General features: G+C 41.9%; 2 protein-coding genes across 2 annotated transcripts; one reads left to right on the top strand and one right to left on the bottom strand.

The window, feature by feature from the left end:
• The first annotated feature begins 4,949 nt into the window (after positions 1 to 4,949).
• aebp1b (AE binding protein 1b) lies at positions 4,950 to 20,387 on the top strand. Its single transcript, XM_079688437.1, has 22 exons — positions 4,950 to 5,875; positions 6,810 to 6,983; positions 7,077 to 7,133; positions 7,832 to 8,236; positions 10,467 to 10,538; positions 11,073 to 11,138; positions 11,508 to 11,591; positions 12,690 to 12,761; positions 12,842 to 12,951; positions 13,336 to 13,475; positions 13,552 to 13,636; positions 13,733 to 13,877; positions 14,600 to 14,688; positions 15,057 to 15,180; positions 15,795 to 15,991; positions 16,130 to 16,306; positions 16,553 to 16,716; positions 16,889 to 17,520; positions 18,124 to 18,263; positions 18,546 to 18,645; positions 18,735 to 18,901; positions 19,523 to 20,387. The coding sequence occupies exons 1-22, from the start codon at positions 5,626 to 5,628 to the stop codon at positions 19,895 to 19,897; spliced, it is 3,825 nt and encodes a 1,274-aa protein (XP_079544563.1). The 5' UTR covers positions 4,950 to 5,625; the 3' UTR covers positions 19,898 to 20,387.
• Positions 20,160 to 23,920, bottom strand: pold2 (polymerase (DNA directed), delta 2, regulatory subunit). Its single transcript, XM_079688438.1, has 10 exons — positions 23,512 to 23,920; positions 23,301 to 23,422; positions 23,072 to 23,195; positions 22,766 to 22,880; positions 22,484 to 22,682; positions 22,285 to 22,365; positions 21,955 to 22,112; positions 21,269 to 21,396; positions 21,074 to 21,175; positions 20,160 to 20,941 (listed from the first exon to the last, which is right to left on the bottom strand). The coding sequence occupies exons 1-10, from the start codon at positions 23,732 to 23,734 to the stop codon at positions 20,781 to 20,783; spliced, it is 1,413 nt and encodes a 470-aa protein (XP_079544564.1). The 5' UTR covers positions 23,735 to 23,920; the 3' UTR covers positions 20,160 to 20,780.
• Positions 23,921 to 24,107: the final 187 nt, after the last annotated feature.

The following is a 24,107-nucleotide window of genomic DNA, read 5'->3' as shown; positions in this document are numbered from 1 at the left end:
TAATGACATCAATATGTAACGCTCGCACTTCTATTGGCCAGTGCTCCAGCATGTTGTAAGTGATAAGCTAAGGTGCGGGATAACAGATCCGGCCAGCTAACCAATCAAAGCAGACTGAGCTCTGGTTTCAGACAGAGGGTGAAAATATGTGCTTCAGGACAGGCAGTATGAGGAAAATAAAGAATTTTTTGAACATTAAAGCATATAAACATGTCTCAGTAGAACCACAACATACAAATATTAACTGAAAATTAGCTTAAAAGAGCCCCTTTAACATTTGAGAAGAAAATGTTTTTAATGTCTGCTCGATTAAACAACTAAACAAGTGCACATTGTTTCAGATTAATCTTCTTCAAAAATCATCAACATCTTTTTTGAGCTATTCTTGGTGCAATAGTGCAACGACTGTAAACAGCTCACTCAATAATCATTCTGTAAAATTATAGTTTGAATTGAGTCACAACAATGGTTTATAGTGGGTCTCTAGCTTTTCTGGAATTCAACCACTAGAGAGCACCCTTTTATACATTTGCAACTAAAAGGACCAAATCTCTAAGAGAACATGCAAGTCCACAGGTGCTACGTTTTAACAGGGTGTTTTATGTATCATTGCACTATAAAATGGCTTCATCTACACTAAAAAAAACTAATCCTGTTCAGTGGCAGGCATTAAAGTTTTATTTACGATCCTTAGGACACTTCCAACTCTTTTCTTGTGCTTCAGCTTTCAAGGCAGTGTGAGTCAAGCGCTGTGAAATTTGATCCTAATCCTTATTTGGTTGTTTAGTTTCAAGTGAATCTCATAAGATTCTCTGCTGCTTCATCATTAGGGGCGGAGAACCAGTGCTGGCTAGATGTGTAAAGTATCAGCCACAGTCCAAGGTCCTTCTGCCTGCTCTTCGTCTTTCATCAGGGAAACAAATCACTCAATAACACGTAATTGAAGCATGATTTAGCAGAAATTCTAATATATTTTCCTCCATTGTTTTGCCACAATACAGGGCCACTGCAGTGAAATGTTGAGATATTAGCAACCAATCATAGAGAGGGGCATTTTGGTCATGGGTCAATGAATTTGGGATGCCTCCAAAGGCATCTCAGTGCTTCTACATCTGTGCCTAATCAGAACCGTGGCTCCGGTCCCATGCTGCCAGATGACTGGGCTGTGGTGGACTTGCTGAATCACAGCACACAGGATGGAAAAATATTTCAGCCAACCCTTTTTTTGTATCACTTATCTGTGTCGAAACCACACTTCCATAAGCGATTTTTCATATCTGTTCATAGTTTATGGTCTGTGCTTGTGTTGGCGTTCTTTGATGTGGTTTCAGATGAGATTAAAGGACAAATACAAGACACAATGATGTGACTCAGGAGCCCATAATAGAAAACTAATGTGCTACACAGACATCAGTTATGTGTCAGATGTCCTGCTGGGGTGTTTAGATGTCCACATGCTCAGTGAGAGTGAGGAGAAAAGAGCAGGATGGACTTTTAAAATCTGTTTCCATTCGTACCTAGTGAGCCTGCTGGAATACATGCAATGCATTTCTTACTCTCTCTCTCCCTCGCACACTTCCCTCCCCCAACTCTCCTCCTCTCCCACTCTGATGTCATTGTTTCCTGCTCAGTAGATGCTGACTACACTCCTCTCCAGGGTGTGTGCACAGACCCCTAAACCTAATGCTCTGCCTGCCATATAGGCATTCACAGACGCAAATAAAAGTGATGTCAAATCCATTAAAACTCCAGTCAGTAGAGTCTGCTGGTTTCTGTTGTCTGTCAGAGCAATTATGTGTAAGGGCTGAGTGTTTGCCAGTGGGAACAGTTGCTCTATGCAAGTTAATGGAACATTAGCTCCGGCTTGTTGCAAGAAAGTTACCATTCACTATTTATTGTGCTAAATTTCCATTATCCTTATGTGAATATCCTAAAGAGTGACTTGAAAAAGCTCTGTATTATACTAAAGATTCTGATTTAAAGGGGCCCTATAGAACCCAGTCTGCTCTGATTGGTTCACTCTGTTGTGATTAGTCAACCACTTATGGCGCATTTCTACTACAGCGTGCCGTGCCGTGCCCGTTTTTGGTTGCGTTTCCACTAGGTGTAGTTCCGGCTAGCGGGTACCTTTTCACAGTTTTCTGGCTCTCCAAAATCGAGGTTCTTTCCGGGCCAACAACCGGGCTGAGTATGCTAAACTAGTGAGAGAATTGCTGGCAACTACAACAAAATGAACCTATTTTACCGTGATTTAATTGTAATACACGTTTCAAAATGATGCCGAAGTAACAACATACTGATACCGGTTAGTAAAAACCATGAATTAATGCTTTGACAAGTCTGCAGACAAGACAGCAGGCAAAAAAACTTTTAAAATTCGTGTTTTCTGAATGGAGATCGGCTAAGCTAACGTTGTATATGCTCCAACCGTCCACACTCACAACAACGGCCTATACAGACATAAATAAACCTGCGACTGTATTCGCCATGACACAGACAGTCTGAGGTTTGTACTTGTTTAACTTTTGTCTAGTTTCTGAACAGATCAGAATACCTTTATTAGTCCCACAGAGGGGAAATTTGCAATATACAGTATATATGAGGAGCTGAGAGCTCTGAGGGCTAACAGCTAACGGCTGATGTTGGTTTTGGGTTTCATCGAAGATAACGTCACGGCTCCGCCTACACTGCGTTACTATAGTTACTACCCCAGTTCCTAAACTGTAATGGAAACGCAGCATAAAGTGAACCTGGCCTACCAAGGACTAACTATACCGTACTAAGCCGTGCGAGGCTCTGCAGTGGAAGTAAGCCATTAGAGATGTCCAGCCCTTAGCCCATCATGTGCAATGTGTTGGAGCACTAGCCAATAATAGCGTGAGTGTTACAAAGTGATGTCACTCTGTTAGAAGTAAACAATTGAGGTGTTTCAGGCAGTGGGGGAGTTTGTGGGAGAGAAACACTACACACTAAGGTAAAAAAAGAAAAGAATCATGGGGCCTCTTTAAAAACAAATACCGGAGCTATCATGTAAGAAAGAACAGAATGTTGCTATTTGTTTCCTAATTTATTATTGATTTATTTTACAAATACCATTATTTAAGATTTGTTTTTAGTTTTTTTTCACTAAAAACGTTTTTCTTTGCCATACATATTCCGCTATGTTCAAGTGGCATTTAAGAAGTGTTAAGCAAATTGTTGATTGTTATCTGGAATATATCATGAATATCAACTGTTTTCGGCAGGAAATTCTTGACATTACATTTTTATATCATTACATGCCGGATGCAAAGTGTGGTAAGTGGGAAGTGTTGTCACGTACGTTAATGTGAGGCCTCAAATGCTCATCTGTGTAATTATCCATCTGTGGTGCATTTCTGAAACATTTTGCTTGCGCTTCTTGGAAAAAAGGACTTCCCCACTTACTCTTGTCTGAGCAGTAATCACCATGTGAGTGACATCAAAGGTCAGGAGTTATCTCTGAGTCCTGGTGTGATATTTGTGTATGTAACGGCAGCTCACACACAACCATTGTTGTTTAAAATGGTGTAAAAAGTAATCAGATTCTTTAACGAAAGCAAAATTGTCATAAAAATGTAAATACATTTAAGATGTATCATGTAGTAATCATGTAAGTACAAGTCCATCACAATTCCACACTCGTCCATCTGGTGAGACAGAAAGGATTTACTATCAAAGCTGCTCTGGTTTTCTTATACTCCATTCTTCATGAGTAAATCTTTTAAGAGATTCACATGTTGTTTTCCATGGTTTCATTGGACTTTTATTACTGAAGGCAGACACCGGCCTTGCAGATTTCCGTCTGTATTGTGAAATAGCTTGGATGAAAGAAAAGTGTTTCCAGCTCCCTCCCCACTGTGTGAGTCTGTATCCTTGCCAGATAAAAAGGCCTCTGCTTGACCTTACTCTAGTCTGAATTATCTGCTGCATTCTTCAGAGCCTTAGTCATATCCAACGCAGATATCATTGCATGTTACAATACATTTGTGTTTAAATCAAATCCTCCTGGACCAATTCTGTTAGACTATCTTCAACATCTGAGAGTGTATATAAACGGAATGTTTTTTACCAGGTGTGTTTGCTATTGTGTTTCTGTCTTGTGTCAGTTACATTCCTGTGCAGTGTTTTCATTTGCACTTCTTTATTCAAACATCAGGCATGTCTGGATAATAAGCCTTCTCTCATGGAGTGAGTGCAGGTGACAATGGAGGCAAAAAACCAACGCTGAGGTCATTGGATTTTGTAGGAATGTGTGCAAAAGTGGGGTAACATGACACCTTTTTACACAGACATTATTTTAGACCCCTTACTTAATTCTACATTATGCAAAAATATGTAATTACTGTCTAATATCTTCACCTAGATTTTAATTTCCCCATTGAGACACTGCTCTATGAAAGACTAATTCATGTACCCTGACTCTGGATAAATGTGCTGCACTTCCATCATTTAAAGGCCCCTCCAAATGGTGGACAGACGAGGAGGAGGATGGGGGGGGACAGCAAAGAAAACACTAAAATCTTAAAAGGTTATTATTCTGTCATCTGCTCAAACAATTCCCCCGTCCTGTGTGTGTGTTCCTCCATACCCTCCCCTCTCCATTTGAAGGATCATTAGTGTGAGGAAAGAAAGACAGACACGAGACGGTTAGTGAAGATCCCTTCCCAACCAAAACAAGCCTCGGACTGCAAAATAATTTATGTTCTGTTTTCATGTTTCTTTGAATTCCTCCCTCTGATGATTAGCAGTGTTTGGTTTTGTTAACACACACACACACACACACACACACACACACACACACACACACACACACACACACACACACACACACACACACACACACACACACACACACACACACACACAATCCATGTCCTCCTCCCCTTTTTCTCCCCTTTCTCCTCCTCCTCCTGGTGTGGAATTCTAAGTCGTAGCAGTCGCTTGTCTCTCCTGCTGCTCTGCTCTGTGTGAGTTTGCAGGGTTAAAGCTCTCCGTGAGGAATTCAACAGGAGCTGCAGACGGAAAGAAAGATCTGACTTCTTTCTTCAACCCAGGAGGTGCAAGCCCTGTAGTCTGAGGCCTCACCTGCCCTCCCTCATCCTCCCCCCGCCGTCTCCTGTCTGATCCCTGCACCTGTTCTGACTCGTCGTCAGCCAGGTGAGGGGGGATCCTCTGGCCTTGCGCTGTTTTTGCAGCTGACCGTAGCTGTGGGGCAATTAGGAAACCAGTCCATTCATTTGAGTGGATTGCTGCTTTGCTCTGTATCTCTCTTTCTTTCTCTCTCTCTCTCTCTCTCTCTCTCTCTCTCTCTCTCTCTCTCTCTCTCTCTCTCTCTCTCTCTCTGTATAACCCACCTCCCTGCATATCCCTACCCCCCTCCCACTCCATCTCAGTCTAGCCCAGTCTGGTTGACATTGTGTCTGTGTGAGGAGCTGCAGAAGTTTCCCTGCTGGAGTAAAAAGTGTGGATCACATTGCGAAGGACACAGGGGAAGGAAAGGTTGAGAAGGAATTCTTCTGCTGGATGAGGTTGGATTGAGGCGGCTGAGATTGAATCGAAAAAAACTCCAAACCAAAGGATTGTGCATTTGGAAGAGCAGCAGGTATGAAAAGCCAGACTGTGGTTGTGTCTGTGGCTCTGCTGGCCCTGTGCTGCCTGCTGATCCCCAGAGGAGGGGAGAGTGCTGGGGGGATCGTTTCTCTGCGGCAGGCTGAAGCAGAGAAGCAGGCTGGGGATCAGCTGCAAGATGAGCCCCTGGAAGACCCAGAGAGTGAGCAATTACTCGCAGGGGACCTTCACCCACTGGGGAGCAGCAAAAGGGGAAAGAGAGACACAGAGGAGGCTGCACAGGCAGGTGAGTGGACACAATTCAGATTTTAAGTAAAGTAAAATATACATTTGTTTCACAGTCAAGACCTCAAAGCTGATCAGGTATGGTCTGACCTCCAACATGATAGGGAAGAGCAAACACAGACACACACACACACACTCAGAGTCTGACAGCTTTACAGGCATGAGAAAGTACAGATACCAACCTGTTACTCCTCCACAGCAGAGAATACATCTGATTGTGTTTGTCCTACATACCAGACAGGGAAGAACACACTGACTTAAGCATATTGTGGTCAGATATGACACAGACGGACCTTTTCCATTGCCACAGCATACTGCCTGTATGATTAATACTGACCACTGTGCATATCCACTCTGGTCAGACTGATAGGAAAACTGTTGCACAATTGCAAACAGTCAGCTCAAACCGTTGAGCACCGTTTAATGAGTCTCACTTATGAGATGATGCTGAGGTGATAGTGATGTGTTTATTGAACATCTGGACATATTAAAACTGAGGTCTGGTTCATGGAGTCCAGCTAATGGAAAGATAGAGCAGTGTTTTCCATGAAAGGGCCTCACAATTTCAGGCAACCTCAGGAGGAAATACTGATGAACCTGAAGCAGCCACTAAAATAAATCCGCTGTCTGGATTTTCCCTGGCAGCGCTGTGTTTTGCCATTGCAGGAAATAAATCATTGCATAATTCAAGTCTGACGTAAATGAAACAGTGTTACTTTACCTTTTATTTCAGTCCTTAATGTTATTGGGCTTTTATGGATTCATCTCTTTGCATTATAAGATATTTAGTAATACCAGCTGAAGAGGCTTAATTGTTTTGGGGAAAAAGACAATTGTTTATGCATTTATTGTGCTTTGTGCTTATTTTGATCATGGCCAAAAGATTACATTAATTTGGGAAAACCTCTCTTCTTCTGTTAACCTCATATTTCTAGGTATTTCTGGCAGGGTGAGGAGAGAGCCAGAAGAAGGTAAGAAGAAGAAGAAGGACAAGAAGAAGAAAAAAGAGCCGAAGGACCCCAACGCCACCAGAAAGCCCAAAACTGACAAGAAGGGAAAGAAGAAGGACAAAAAAAAAACAACAACCACTGAACCACCCACCACAACAGGTGGGGACAGAACAGAGCAGAAAGCCAAGTTTGTACTTGAATGATTTGTACTTTATGGATGTTGTTGACCTTGTGTTTGTCTGCTGCCTTCAGTGATCCCGACTGAACCGCCCACTGAACCGTACACTGACTACGTCTATCCTGATGTTGGTGAGTGACACGCACTTAGGGACTGTACACAAACTAATTGGGTAGGAAATATAGGTACATTCTATCATCATAAATCTATTTATAACAAATATATCTATAGACCAATCTCACTTTTTTAGCATGTGTCCGCTGGGGATAAATAACAGTTTATTTTATCAAATTTTAGATCTACAACATTTGTAGCATTTTTGATATTTCATTTGGATTTACCCATGACTGCATAATAATATAATACTGGATTGGTACAACTCTTCCCACAATTATTGAACATTTTAAAGGGGTACTCCACAGATTTAACATCAAAGTCAGTTTTCAGGGCTTAAAGCCTCCATTATCTCCCTTAAAGGAAAACAATATTTATTAAAAAAAACACAAGATTAGTGCTACCAGAAAGCCAGTTGTGAAAGGTTCATTCATTCCAAAAGACAAACCTATAACATATTATAGTCCAGCTATGTTAAGTTTGCTTCCAATAGCAATTGCTGTATCATGTTTTCTAAGAAAGCTGTTAATATATATAAGCAGAACCTAAAAAGTATTGTTGTTGCACTGTTGGTGGAGCCTGGGACCTAAGATTTTAATCGTCATAAATACACTGTAGCTATGTACGTATGACTAATAAAAGCCTTGAACCTTGAACTTGAACAATATTTCAGTTTGGACACCTGAGACTAGCTTTACATCTGTTTTTCTGCCAGACAATGAATACTGGAAACCAGAAGATGACTACTGGGATGCCGATCCCACACCAGCCGGGCCTGAGCCTGAAGCTCCAGAAACAGATCTTCCTTATGATGACTATAAGCCGGAGGAGGAAGACCTGGCTGCTCCATTAACAGATCTTCCATACGATGACTATAAGCCGGAGGAGGAAGACCCGGCTGCTCCAGTGACAGACGTCTACGATGACTACTGGAAACCCGAGGAGGAAGAGCCGTCCACTGGGGCGCCTAATGCTTACGATGACTACTGGACCCCAGACGATAAAGAACCATACGTTCCTGTGACCGATAATTACGACACCTATTGGAAAGAGGACCCAACGCCCCCCACCCCAGAGGTGGATGGGAAAACTGATGACTCCGACTACTGGGACAAAAATTGTGAGTCTTTCTTTGATTGAAGATATTTGTGGAGTGACGGTTTGACACCAAGGGGCAACATCTGGGGAAGTGTGGCATTTATGGAAGTGTTGTTAACCTGCATTCTGTTCAATGACCAGCAGGGGTCAAAAGGGAAGTCTATAGAAGTCTATGAGAAAAATACTCTATTAGGACTTGACTTATTACCTCAGAAAACATTCTCTCATTGATTTTATGGTCTCGACTGCTAGTTTCAAGTCTTGTTCAATATAGCATGATGTTCATTTTGTAAATTATATTTCTATTTAAATTAGAATAGGCTCATAGAGTATGCTTTAGGGCTTGTCTAACTTATGAATGATAGGTTGCTTTTCTTGGGTGTTGCCGTGTTATGGTGCATCTAATTTAACCCTTTCACAGCAATGTGTACTTATGTATGTACTTTGCTCCAACATCTTGACACCAATGGGTGACATCCAATGATTGGTGATATGCAGCCTATGTTTATCACACGCATGAATACAATGAGGTGCAATTAGAATTATCCTATGGGAACATAATTGTTGTGCCGATCTTTTGGACTCAATGTTTTTTATTTATTCAAAGAGGACAAATGTAAGAAATTCATTTAACTTTTTAGTTATACTGCAAATAGTTGTCGAACTAAATTTCCAATTGCTTGTATTACTCATCAGCAGCTTCCGGTTAGATTCCTTCATGCACCACAATCCCTCATCCCTGTTTCGTTTACTGTGTTACAGTCACAGCCAAACATGGATCGTTGTGCTCTTGTTTTTTAACCAGATCCACATGACTCATCTGCCACCTGTAACCCATTAGAAGAAGACCACAAGGCTTCTAAACGGCTTCATTTGATCTGTTCTGTGAATGATCAGTTCGTAATGAATCACAGCTATTGATTTAAAGTTTTCGTGACCCACTCACTGTCAAATGTTGTAAAGGTTTAAAATTGTTCACTTGTATTTCGGAATATCAAAAAAACAATGTATTTGAAACAATATTCGGACCAAAAAACACTTGCATTATGCAATAATTCTTCAATTGTTAGGTTTTATTTGACTGTGACAACATTTACTAGGTCAGGGGTTCCCAACCTTTTTTCCCAAGAGCTCCCCCAAATGACTCCTGTTGGAAGTCCCCCCCCCCCCCACACACACACACACACACAAGGGGGGGTAATTGAAGTTTAAAAGTATAAAAGATGCTACAACTACCGTCACAAACTGGATGAATGTGAAGTATTCTGTTAAAGGAGGATGAAAGCGTAATTAAGGAGCACTATTGGAGTGACTTTGATGGTTATTGGACTCAGGATTAATTCATTTGGATTCCCGCTGTATGAAGAAATTAAAGGACGGCGCAAGTGGAAACAATTCAGAAAGGGATTAAACTGTTTAAAACACATGCTCAAAGTAAACTGGATTTTGCCGATGTGTTTATGTGGATTCAAAAGTCGTAAATAATCTACAAAATGGAGGAGACCGATCTGATCGGAGCAACTGTGACAATAATCCAACTGAAAACCGGCATGGACAATGACTATGTTTTAAAAATGCGCTTATCCAGAAAAGCCTGGTTTGGTCACTTTACGGGCAGAAGAAACATTTCCATTAAAGAAAGAATTATACATTTCTATCTTTTATCCCGCTACTAACTTGAATTTTTATTAAAAACTGATCAATTATTGTTTAGATTTTATTGTAATGTAGAGACAAGGCTTTTAGTGAAAATCATGTAGCCTATTGCGTTACAATATGTAAAGGGGGGCCCCCCAGGTTGGGAACCACTGCACTGGGTGATGTAGTACAACATCTTCCAATACCCTCTTCCGGCCCTTGGTAATCACAATACTTTGTTCTACCCCTTCAAACATTTTCAAACTCCAATACTGTAAAACGGTAAATTAGGATCATTTACAGACTTCACACAAAAAATTGGTCACTAGCCTCCAGCCTCTGTCGTCCTGACATCAGCCGTGACTGATCTGGCTTTTCCACAGGCTCAGATGTAAGAAACAGTCCTTCGTGTGGCTCGGTGACACTGGAGCGGACATATCATTACTCTGTATTTCCAGCATACTATACATATGCTCTCACAACATTTCCACCGATTCACTCACACTTGCACATCCTGCATTTTCTATCACGTTCTCCTGTTTCTCAGTCTGATCGGACACTTATCTAATCCCTCTGTTTGGCTAATTTTCATTACGTTTTTATTTCTTCTGCAGATGAGGTGCCGGAGAATCTTCCATTCCCTGATGGTAAAGAGGTCAGCCCTGAAATCGAAGTAGAAATTATAGGTAATTTCTGTCACTCAAACATGCTTGAAATTCGAGTCATATTTTCAATTATGTAGTCAACTAGTGAGAAATCTCTGTAGACTTTGTGATGCAGACACAATGTAATTCCATCTGTGCCTTTATGCTGGCAGCAGATGAAAAATCCTGCGCAATTCAACACATGGGAATAACATAACAGTGAGTCTGTGAGCTAACCTGCCCTACTTTTCAAACAGGAGTGGGTAGATTTGCTTGGTTCCAAAGAGTCAACAAAATGTTCCTTAGTTTTGATGTGGAGTTTAAAAAAAAAAAAAGAGCCTTGTCATCAGATCACCACTTTGTTATAATTCCTGTAAATGTAAATTAAAGATTTAACAACTTAATTACATCGTAGGCGTCACAGTGGCATCCAAATTGAGAACAGTTGTTGTGGGTGAATAAATCAGGGCTGGACTAACCTGTAAAACTTTATGAAAGCACGTCATCTTATAAAGTATCACTTAATAGCATTGTCTGAACGAGTTGTCTGACTTTATGCTTGCTTTATCTGCGCAGAGGAGCCCACAGCCACTCCTCCCGATGAGGGGACATGGTATGATGATTACGACGAATACGGAAATAGTATGTGCGCACACACACACACACACACACACACACACACACACACACACACACACACACACACACACACACACACACACACACACACACACACACACACACACAGAAACATATCCAAACTGTTTTATATTAGATCCATTAGTTAAGCTGCAGTGACTCTTCCTGCCAACCAAGCAGAGAGCAAGGAGAGCAAAGCGATAAATAACAGTCAGGTCATAACTTTCCAGACTTTTAAATGATCTTTTGTGACATTTGTACTGCATTTGGTTCCTAATAGCTTATAAAAACACAGAAAGACTTGCATACACACTGCTGTACAGGGCACAAGTGTATATGTATTTCTATAAAATGATCCTTAATTCTCCACAGGCAGGAAAGGAGCAGAGACTGATGACAAATGGATGGAGAAGGAGAAAGAAAGAGCGGCAAAAGAAAGAGCAAGGGAAGAGAAAGGTAAGATACTACTCTTTTTTAGATAACACATTTTGTACAATCTTGTCCGAAGACACAGATATTGGAGTTGCCAAATCAAAGAACATGGCCTGTGACCTCAGTGCAAAAGTACTAACAGATAACAGAAGGTGTTGCCTCATTTATATCAAATGTCTGTTTTAAGAAAACAGCAGATGTGACTTTCTACCATGTTAATGTCAGCAAGCCTTTGGTAGCCTACTTGCTTTAACTTGTGAACAAAAGTTCAACCCTTCCATAACAAAATGGAGATTATTCAATGTTATTTCAGAAAGCTCTTGAGTTGCACTGAAGCCAAGGGAGTGAGAGGGGAGGTCAACTGACACTGGTCTGAATGCAGTAGATTATTGTGAGTCATAAAGAAAAAAGGCAACAAGGGAGAATTAGCAGGCAGACAATGTCGCAATGTAGAGACTTAAAGTATCAGCTCTTTTTCGCCACGTGTCTGCTGTGTGTAGCGGGTTTAGCTGGTGGTTAAGGAGAGTCTGGAGATGAGGATATATAACTCCACCAAGACCGGTGTCAATAGGTCACTTCCTGTGTGGATGGTTCACTGCTATCTGGGTTTAAGGTGAAAAGCATTTTGGCTTGAAAAGATCAGACGTTTTTGGGGCCTGAAACAATGATCTGTAACAAAGAGGCTCAAAAGCAGATGTGTTCCTGCATCGATACACATCAGTGTGTGAATGGGTTTGTCCACTTGTGTGTGCATGGTAGGTGAGTTAACGTACAGCTGTCAGTAAGACTTCTGGCTGCCATACTACCAGCAATAAACTGGTATTATGTCATATATTATGTTATAATATTATGTCAGTTCAGTGTGTAAAAATCTGACTTAAGATAATGATGGATGGGATTCAGCAGTGTTTCTCTTTAGTAGGGTCAGGATGTTCTGAGTTTGATCAGCACTTGGAAGAGAGATCATAACATCTGTTTTTTTTTTACTACACTTTTTTTGGCATTTCTATTTGAAAAGAATTCACATGAGTTCCTAGATCATTTCTGGGAAGAGAGAGAGAACATATTCAGCCAAGACAATTTGATTTGCAATAAGACCTTTTTTTTTCTGATTTCTGCCAGAGAGAGCGGAGAAACTGAAGGAGGCCGAGGAGCGAGCCAGGAACAGACCCCGCGTCTTCAAAGAGCCAAAGAGTACGTTTGTTCAGATCTGGAAGGCATTGCTTAAGCTTCTGCAGATAACATTAACATCTCATTAAACATTTTATTGGCAGAGTGCCCTCCCTTGGGGATGGAGTCCCACAGGGTCGAGTCGGACCAGCTCACAGCCTCCTCCATGTCTCAGTATATCTTCGCACCTCAGAGGGCGCGACTCAACATGCAGGTAAACCATCAGAGGGGGCTGCTGTGGTGTGAACGCTTTCAGGCAGCTATCACTTACATACTGCCAAGCTTTAATATAAACACCAGCTACCAGAGGAGCCATGTCGGAAAATATAAATTACAGCTGAGTCTGTTACATCCATTATCTGCTATGAGTGAATATGGCCATAATCTATAGTCTAAATAATAATAATAGTCTAATTTTTAGCAGCTAAATTATTGGATCAGCTGATTAATTATTGCAGTTTTTTTAGTCATCAGTGCATCTGTTAGGTATGAATTAAATATAATTGCATGTCAGTGCGCGATAAGTTAATATTTGGGCTCCAAATGTGACCAAGTCAAAGCACCCTGCAGCACGTGTTGTGGTCTCTGTGGTTCCCAGGGCTCAGATGATGAAGACGACATGAGAGGAGGAGCGTGGTGTGCAAACCAGGAGGATAAGATCCACTGGTTTGAGATTGATGCTCGCAGAGAGACGGAGTTCACGGGAGTCATAACCCAAGGACGAGACTCCATGAACGCGTAAGACACTAACACACAGACTAGGTATTTTCTATTTCTGAATTGAACATGTTGCTAACACATTGCCTCATTCCAGGAGTGACTACGTGTTGTCCTACTTCCTGGCTTTTAGCAATGACAGCAGAGAGTGGACCACCATCCATGATGGGTACACTGACTGGGTTAGTTCACCTTAATGTACTATATGGTCCCTCCTTTTGGCATTATGTATGATTTGCCTTCTCTTTTCCTGACTCACCTTTCTACCTCTCCCCAAGTTGTTTTTTGGAAACAGTGATAAAGACACTCCGGTGATGAATCAGCTGGCAGAGCCTGTGCTGGCTCGCTACATCAGAATCATCCCTCAGAGCTGGAACGGCTCCCTCTGCATGAGGCTGGAGGTCCTCGGCTGCCCACGGCCCGGTGAGCCTCCAACACTTTAAAAACAATCTTCACAAGCAAATTGTAAATCAGTATATATACATAGGAACACATTGTCACCCTGTATTACCGATAATTATTCAAGACGTTGTTTCATACATACCCAAACGGTGAATGAAGAATCAAAGACAGTACAAAGTTTTGGTGAATTAAAGTAAATGAGGGCAGCATTTGAAGACATTAACATTTTATCCTTTCACAAACTCTCATACAACTCGTGCAGCATAATCCAAGTCTCATTTAACCAGTCGTATATTCACTTCTTCACAAACACATGCATTTTCACTATAACGTTTCTATTCTATAAAAACACATCTGCATAAAAAGTATCCAAACAATTGTGGATGAGTCCAAACTTGTTTAAATAGGAAGGTTTTATGCAAATAGGCAAGAGCCTACAGCTGATTAAATGAGACTTGGGTTATGTTACAGAAGTTGTGTGAGAGTTTGTGAATTGACGTTTCCATAAATGTTTGCGGCCTCTATGCAATTAAATTCATCTAGAGTTTTACGATTGTTCATTTAACTAGGAGCGATGTGAGAAAAACTAAGTTTTCTTCACATATTCAATGTAACAAAGGGTGAGTAATTGATACACAAATTGACCTTTTCTGGATGAAGTGATCCTTTGACACACTTATTAATGCACGCACACTATAACACACAACATTAAGGATGCATTTTACTTTTGTCTTGTTCCACAGATCCAGTGGATGTTCAGTACAGGCAGAATGAAGTGACTCCAGTGGATTACCTACAGTTCAGACATCACAGCTACTCAGAGATGGTTGAAGTGAGTATCCTCCACACGGCCCCCTGCACATCTGCTGGCTCATTGAACTCAACAGGAAATACCTCAGTTATTTCCCCAAAGACTAAAAACTAAATAATTTCCCTGAACATTTAAACTGTTTTAATCCACTTTAATATGAACTGATAATAAACCCTCACCCTAACCCCGCAGTGTGCTCATTCCTGCTCTGCTTGTTATTACAGCTGCTAGAGGGCAACATGACCTTTCCAAGGCAATGCTTATCATGAACAGCGCCCACACTTTTCCCAACCGTCATGAGTACTTTGTTGATTTTTAGGAGGATTTTTAGGTGTAAATGATGTACAATACTTTGCACACTGACTGTTACCATCGTCTCATGTGGTCAGGTCATGAAGTCGGTGAATTCAGAGTGTCCCAACATCACCAGCGTCTACAGCCTGGGCCGCAGCTCCAAGGGACTCGATATCATGGCCATCATCATCTCCAGCAACCCCACAGAGCACGAAATAGGTGGGCATGTGTTCATATGACTAGGGATGCAAGATATACTGTATAATATCAGATAAAAGATCAGCTGATTTTCTAAGGCCAAATAGCTTTTATTCACTTAACCAGCTTGTGTCTATAGAGTTGGTTTGCAAACAGCCTATTAATAAGTGCAGACACTGACTGTAGATAGAGACAGAGAGCCAAACATGTGGTTGCACGTGTTGACGTTCCTCAAATGTTCAGACACAAAGTAACCATGATTGCAATTTTTTTTTTTTATGTATTAAAAAATTACTTTTTTGTATTATGTGTTTGTAGTTTTAATACATATGATGACAAACCCTAAATTAGATTTGGTTAGTTCAAACTATGGAATAAGAAATTGTCGTTCTAATCTAAATCTACAGCCCTTGCCCTTCTACCTTCTGATGATCATAAACTACAGCTCTTGAACTTCTTTTTAAATAACTGGAAATGTTTGGGTATCTACTGGTGTTAAATGCTGTTTGGTTGAACAACTGGGGCTCAATGGCACCACCAATGATTCCTATGAATCCAGATAAACACCAGGTGGAAGTCAGCAGATTACGGTTTAAGGGACCAACAACTACAGTCTTCTCCCATTGTCTCCACAGGTGAGCCAGAGCTGCGCTTCACGGCCGGTCTTCACGGAAACGAGGCAGTGGGCCGGGAGATGCTGCTGCTCCTCATGCAGTACCTGTGCAAAGAGTACAAAGACAGTAACCCCAGAGTGCAGCGTCTGGTGGAGGGAATACGCATCCACCTGGTGCCCTCGCTCAACCCCGACGGACACATGGAAGCTTTTGAAGCGGTCAGTGGTTATCATTGTTAACATCATGTGTTTTTACTTTTCTGGCAAACAAAAGAGAGGCACAAAGAGGAAATGCCAGAGAGTCATGTTCGTGGTCTTGGGTTACTTGGTTTCATGTGGCCTGTTTCTCCTCTGCAGGGATCAGAGCTGAGTGGATGGACCACGGGACATTTCACTGATGACGGCTTTGACATCTTCCAGAACTTCCCCGAACTTAATAGTATCCTGTGGGATGCTGATGATAAGGGACTTGTGCCAAAACTCACTCCCAATCACCACGTGCCCATACCCGACAACTACGAGACCAACAGCTCGGTATGGGATCCTGTTTTTGTCTTAGTTACAACCAGCTTATTATAAAATCTGAGGACAAAAGACCTCCAGTTTAGGGTTTTTGTTTTATCACCACCAAATGCACTTCTTGTAACCTCTCCTCATATTTTTTTAATTGCCAGTGGATGTAAAATATACTCGTATTTTTAAAAAGGTGGTTGAGGTTTACTCTTTAAGCTAAACACAGTGTCTACTCTGCTTACATCGGTCTTCTTGTCTTTATTCCAGTTTGCTGTGGAAACCAAAGCGGTAATCTCCTGGATGAATAGCTATCCATTTGTGTTAGGTGCAAACTTCCAGGGTGGGGAGTCAATTGTAGCCTACCCTTATGACAGCTTACGTCTCAACAAGCCTGCAGAGAGCCAGAAACCCCACAGCCGCAAGAAGAGACAGTATGACTTTTCCTCACCCTTAACCAATGCGTTCTGACGTTTTCTTTCCTTCTTTGCACACATTTATGTCCTAAACTCTTTATTTGTCATGCTATCTCCTGCATATAACTCTTCATGAACATCTTACATTCACCATAAAGTTAAATAGTTCAACTAGAGTAATTTCTTACAGGTATGAAGAGGAAGGTTTTGATGGGACAGAGTGGGGAAGGGGCTACCACACAGAGCCGGAGGAAGACAGGGGATCAAGAGGACATTCAGAGCCAGAAGAGGAGGAGAGGGGATACGACCACAACCAAGGTTACGAACATGGCTACGATCAAAACCAAGGATATGACCGTGGGTATGAACACAACCAGGGATACGACCGTGGATACGACCGTGCATACGACCGTGGATATGACCGTGGATACGACCGAAACCAAGGATACGAACATGGCTACGACCAAAACCAAGGTTACGACCGAAACCAGGGTTACGACCGAAACCAAGGTTACGAACAAAATCAAGGTTACGAACAAAACCAAGGTTACGAACAAAACCAAGGTTACGAACAAAACCAAGGTTATGAGAGAAGAGAGGAGGAAGAGGATGATCGAGGAAGAGGTGCCGGTAACCAGTACGGGGAGCCTGAAGATGAGCCTCGGATGATCCCAGACGAGTCCCTCTTCAGGTGGCTGGCTGTCTCCTACGCCTCCACTCACCTGACCATGACGCACAACTACCAGGGCTCCTGCCACGGAGACAACGCCGCGGGGACGCACGGCATCGTCAACCGGGCCAATTGGAAGCCAATCAAAGGAAGTGAGTAAATGCCAGCAGTAGAGGAGGAAATACTCAGATTTGTTTTACCAAAGTTAAAGTAGCAATGACAGTGTAGACAAATCAATTGAAAGTCCGGTATTCAAAATATGGAAAGTACTAATTCTGCCCAATGGCCCATTTCAGAATAATACATATTATATTATTGGATCATAACTATTGCACTATGTGTATTCATTACTTTATTTTTCCAAGTTGGTAAAGAGGGATCTCATCTTTTAGAATTTAGCTTGGGATTATCTGACCTACAGTATACCTGATAAATGATGTTGATTATATTTTGTATTTTTAATGTGAATCTGCTTCTTAAAAGTAACTCATAAAATGTGTTGGAGTAATAAGTACAATATTTGCCTCTGATTTGCAGTGAAGTAGAAATGTAAGTAGCAGCAAATTAAGTTTAGTAAAATTTTGGAATACTCTACTTAAGTTTACTGCTAAGTAAATGTAAGAGGTCAGTAGGTTTATCCAATGTTTTTTGCAAGTGTTTTAGCTATCTCCATGCATTTTTAACACACCCTGCTGGACAACATGTGCTGTGCAGGATCTGGTTTTCAGTTGGTGTGTGTGTTTTCACCTCTCTAGGTATGAATGATTTCAGCTACCTGCACACCAATTGCTTTGAGCTTTCTATATTCCTGGGATGTGATAAGTTCCCTCATCAGAATGAGTTGGTGTATGAGTGGGAGAAGAACAGAGAAGCAATGCTCATCTTCATGGAGCAGGTCAGTCCCACACTCTCACACCATCGTACTGACTTCCTGAATTAAGATTGTCCTCAACTAAAAGGTGTATGGTTTCCTTGACAGATCAACTTTATATTTGCATTACATCTCTCAGTGTAATGTTTGTATATTGACCCATTGGTGATTGTTGATTATTGTACACTCTTGTAAAATAAAATATATAATGACAAAAAACAAACGGGTATTTAGAAAATATTCAATCATGGCAACATCAGAAGTAGTGGTCTCATCCCCTTTAAAATACTCCCCCTCTCAATCTAGGTGCACCGTGGTATCCGAGGCATTGTGAAGGATCAGCAGGGGAACCCCATTTCAAACGCCACTGTGTCCGTAGAGGGAGTAAACCATGATGTCACGACAGGTATCCTGAAAGACTTCCTCTTCTTGCATCTCTCTGCATACGTTTTAACTGAGGTTCTTAAAACAAAATGGCTCTCTTTGTTATTGTAGCCCAAACAGGGGATTACTGGCGGCTGCTCAACCCGGGGGAGTACCGCGTGACGGCTCGAGCTGAGGGATACTCCCCTGTGACTAATCTCTGTGTGGTGGGGTATCAGTCAGGGGCAACCGCCTGCAGCTTCAACCTGGCCAAGTCCAACTGGGACCGCATCAAACAGGTAAGGCACTACTATCATACAAGTCACGTGCATTGTTTTGACTTTTAAGAACCATAATTCACAGCATAAACAAACATTTTTGAAACTTACTATCAAGGAAAACTGAAATTCAATGGTATGTTCATCAGACTGCAGTAGCTCAGTCTGTAAGGACTTGGCTTGGAGTGTTGACTGGTACTTTGGGAGGTGCCAGTTCACCTCCTAGGTGTTGCCGAACTGCCTTTGAGCAAGGCACCTGACCCCCACACTTCTCCCCAGCCGCTGTATAATGTGAAATGATTAAAGGATTTGAATTGAATACTTTATTCCCGTTTCTAATACAAAAATGACAAAAAAAAATGCTTACATTATCTCAAAGCATCAAGTTAGTGTCTCACTCTCACTAAAGCCAATCTCAAAGTCGTTTTAAATGTTTTCAAGACTGTTAGTCCAAAGCTTATTTTGGACTTGCATGGGTCACAAATGTGTAGCTTTATGTGACTCACACTAAACAACTTCAACACCAATGACATGTTTGCTTGCGTGGGGCTGTGACTTTACCATCTCTGCTGCTGTGTCTAAAACCAGTATATCTCTACCTTAAATCCTTATGAAGAAAGTGTATTTCTAATTTCTCTGCAGATCATGGCCCTCAATGGCAACAAGCCCATTCGACTCAGCTATGGCAACAACAAAGTGCAGTCACCGGCAGTTGGGAGTGGCAACAGACGTTTTGTAAACGGCAACAATGGGGTTACAGCGAACTCGGGAGTCATCACCGAGCGGCAGAGGAGGCTCAAGATAGCTCGTATCCGTCGCCTTCGTCAACAGAGATTACTGAAGTTAAGACCAACGACGACGTTACCCCCGACAACAACCACAATTCCCACAACGCCAGAGACAACCACTTTCTGGTACGACTCCTGGACCGTAGGGGAGGGACAGTCCTCCACGCTTGGCGGATTCACAGACTCCATCCTGGACTATAACTATGAATACAAGATCGATGACTATTAATATTAATATTACACACACACACTTCAGTAAATATGCATCTTTCCTCTCCTTCAAGTAGTTCTAATTGCCGTGTTGTACTTTGAGCAGGATGATATCAATGAGGAATCCTGTCTTTGTGACAGACAAGCAATGGGAAGGCACAGAATATTAACTAGTAATTGTAAAAAGATAGTGTATCTATAACAGAACGCCTCTTCACAGATATTGTTATAGCATTTCCGTTTTCAGTTCACACTGCATTGTTCTAACTTGTTACACAGTCTTTTTGCTTCATGAAAAGATGTTTATTGTAGATGCACATTAAAAAAAAGTCTTGTTTTTTTTTTACTTCAGAGTTATTTACACATATTTTTACAGTATGAACAGTCACGAAAGGGTTCAAAGAGCTTACAGCGATTCAGAGGAGGGAAAGGGTCTTTTGTCATGTTGCCTCAGACGCAGCAATAAAGTAGTTATTTTTCAAATAAAGGTTTGTTACTGTAATACACAATGCCTATTCTGTCTTTTTTTGCGCATTTGTAAACACGTATTTGAGTGTAGCATTCTGGGATATCAGTGCTTTTATATCTTTATTTTAAAACTGAAAAACGAGTATTATGGCCAATTGAGAAAAAGTGGTTGAGTTGTGACTTTAAATGTAATCAAAGTCATTATTTAAAATGTGGCCGGGCCCTTATCCCTTCTGGAAAAATAACACAGCTTGACAACAGTAACTTTAACAGCAATTTGTTGGCCATTATGACACTGGACAGCATCAGTGTAGCAAGGACTGTAGTTCACATCTCAATGTTGCTGTAACTCCGCTGTGGTCATAAGAATTTTGTTTGAGTGTTCATCAATAGCCTCCTAGAAGTGTTGATCTGTATGTGGGTATTATGGACACTCAGTGGCTGACGTTCATCTCACTGTCCTCATCCTCGTCCGCGGAGAAGGCAGAGAAGCTGATTGGCTCACATGTCAGAGTACGTAAATTCACCAGGCATGCTGTTTGGGTGCTGTTGAATTCTGGAATAGTAACCAGAAGGCATTCTTGGCCATCAGGACCTGGCAAGAAGAGAAGAAGAAAACATGTATTGGCACATGAGACAGTTCATGTGCACAATATAGCCAAAATAATGTCAATATTTTAATGAGCCAGGACAGAGTCTAAGGACAGACCATAATGTGATAGCTCACCTTTAACGAGCTTAGACTGCAAGGTTGGGGCCATGCCACTGAAGTAAACATGGGGACACTCTTCCAAGATGAAAGGGTCTTTTTGGTAAAATGGGTAACAACCTGGAAGAAAATGTACAGAAGACATCGTGAGTACTGCCAACAGGTATAACCCAGAAGGTTTGCGTTGGTTTTGCATCAACTTGTGTGACTAACCCAGAGTATCGGGTGCTGTTGGCGCCAGGTGTCTGAGTCGCAGCGTGTCCTCCAGTATTTCCAGGTGATCGTCCATGCTGCTGTATCTCTGAATGTCACAGACATTCTGGCCGGATGTGCCCAGGAACCTTGGAGGAAACAAAAATAATGTTAATGTTATAATGTTCTACTCCCCTTGCCGAGCACAGGGTTGATGCACTCTCTGGGTTTTGTCTCCTTATTCCTGCCTGTTGGCGTCAGCTGATAGAGGTGTAATAGTGATTTGTTTGTTGTGTCTTGTCCTGCAGAAAGTTGATTATTCTCTTATAACTAGCTAAATCCATGGAACTGGGGGGGGGAGATCTTAAGAATTGGTTGGCTACGAGCTGTGTCACTTTGTGGATGCAGCAAATGTCAATTCTCCGGACGTAACTTCAAATGTATCTTGAGTGTTTGCCATCCAGTTCCAGCTCTCCTGTGTTCTCATTTTGTTCTACTCCTTGCTCCAGAAGTTTCCATTACAATCCTGTCCTCTGCTCGTGACTATATTCTTTTATAATAAGTACTGAACAGTGGACTTTATTTATGTCGATTTTAAGAGTGGTTCATGTGTGTTTTTAATAGTTAAAGAAATTAGTTGATTTAGGAATGTATGTATGTACGTACGTACGTACGTACGTACGTACGTACTGTATGGTATTGCTTACCTAACTCCATCAATGTGAGATTGGTGTGGATTGGTGACCAGCTGCAGCGTGGGGTACACTGAGGACAGGGGGAACATACAGCGGTGGAGGGCCTGCTGAGGGAGGGTGAAGTTGGTGGGGTCGTACTGGCCCGGCATGACATCCACTGGAACTGAGGCCTATAACAGCAGGAGGCAGTGACAACATAGTTATATCATCACTTTTTTCAGATGAAAACCCTTTTAAGAGATTCAATAAGTAACTGTAATGGATAGGAACTTAACTTGTTATCTAATTACATTACTCCATAACATGTAACAAGCTACTGTAGAGGGGGGGGGGTAGACTCACCACCAGCTGAAGCAGCATCTCATCCAGCAGACGAATGGCCTCCACGCTGCCAGCCTGAGTCTTCTTAGTGAGGTATTTAGGCTTAACACACAGAGGATTAAACATGTTTTTAAATGTTAATTATGAGAGCCAGTTAATGTTTGCTTCTTTAAAACTAATTAAACATATTTTTGAGAATAATTGTGTGTCAAACAGTTACCTTGGTCGCCGCGTCTGCATCCTGGGTGTTTTGGCTCAGCAGGTTTCCAACCAGTAATACTCTGGAAATTGTCGCTGCACCGCTCTGCTCCCCCTGGTCACCCAGCTGACCAGTTACCATGTCAACCAGCAGCTGCAGCCCCAGCATGCTGTCAGCGTGAGTACTGCCGAGCCCAAGTCCTGAGACCAGGAGCACAAACCTGGATGAGGACAGAAGCTGCATTAGAACGTATTATCACTAAAGGCAGGGATTTATGTTGTGTATATGCATTTGTGTGTTTACCTGTCGGAGCTCAGTGTAGGTCTTGGTGATTGTGGAGGAAAATCAGCCATGCAAAAGTCCTCAACAGTGAACTTCCCATCATTATTTTCGGCTCCATATATTGCAATAACACTACCTGTAAGGGAAACAGAAGAGAAGCCATTACATAGAGGACAGCTGTACACAGCTGAGCGATGAAACCCTGTAATCCTATATTCTAAATTCATTACAAGCAACTGCGTCCCGAATCCAATTTCTTTAGCTTTCATGTGACACAGATCTGTATGAATGTGGACTGTGGACACATAGATCCTATTTTCCTCTTACCTGTGACCCACTTTTCTCTGTAAATGTTGCCCTCCAGTTTGATCCTCTGTAGCTCATCCTCCAGAATCAGCTCATCCGTCTCACTGATGAATTTGACTCTTGCAGGCTGAGGCAACAGGTTGTGCTGAAGGGAAGAGGAAAACAATGATACATGACACCTGCCAGAACATTCGTTCATTTTGTCAGGGATTTAGGGCGTCAAGCTGCTGAATGTTCCTTGACTGCTGACCTCCTCACTGATCTCTTTCAGAATGGATGGCTGCAAATCCATACGCTTGAACAAAGTCCCCACAATGCAACACTGCTCCCCTGTCTGAAGATCACACAGTTTCCTAATAAGCACATCTGATCCTGGCAGCAACAAAAAGACACACATAGATAAGAAAAATTAATTCAGATGCTTGAGTCCAAAATGTAGTTCAAATATGTGCCAAGCTCACCCCACTTCTGCTTGGCTCTCTCTGACAACAAGGGTCTCATCTGCATGAGTCGTGCTGCGTAGATATGAGCATACTGGCGACTGAAGCTCCTCTCCCCGACCGTGTATCGCTCGGAGCATGGACTGTAGGCCAGAGACATCCTGTCAAACACCGGGCCCTGGTCCTCGGAGGGCCGGCAGAGCAGAGAGGAGCCGTCCTTTTGGGCGCTCAGGTCGGAAAACATGACTTTCCTGAAGCAGAGGCGAAGGAGAGGTTAGTAGAATACGGTCTGCTGTGTTACATCCAAACTTCGTGAATACCATGCACGGCTGGTATCCGTGTTGAATCAGGTTGTATGTTATGTAGTCAGATATCAGTCATTTCATCCCGAGCAAAGGAAACAATTCCCGCGAAATCACCCGCTCAACATTGCTCTTTTTCAAGATGACCGCAAAGTCTCGCGAGAAAAAATGGGATGTCTGATAACAAGTCTACAAACATAGAAAACTAAAGTAACGGAACGTTAACTTGAGCATAAATGAACTGCATCAAGTTTAAGAAGCAGTCTAACATATAATCAGCATACTATTTCATAAGGGGGCATTTTATAAAGATAG

The sequence above is a fragment of the Notothenia rossii genome (assembly GCF_949606895.1).
Source record: "Notothenia rossii genome assembly, chromosome: 6".
NCBI lineage: Eukaryota > Metazoa > Chordata > Actinopteri > Perciformes > Nototheniidae > Notothenia > Notothenia rossii.
Note: the sequence above shows the minus strand (reverse complement) of the source record. Positions and strands in the feature narration are given on the sequence as shown.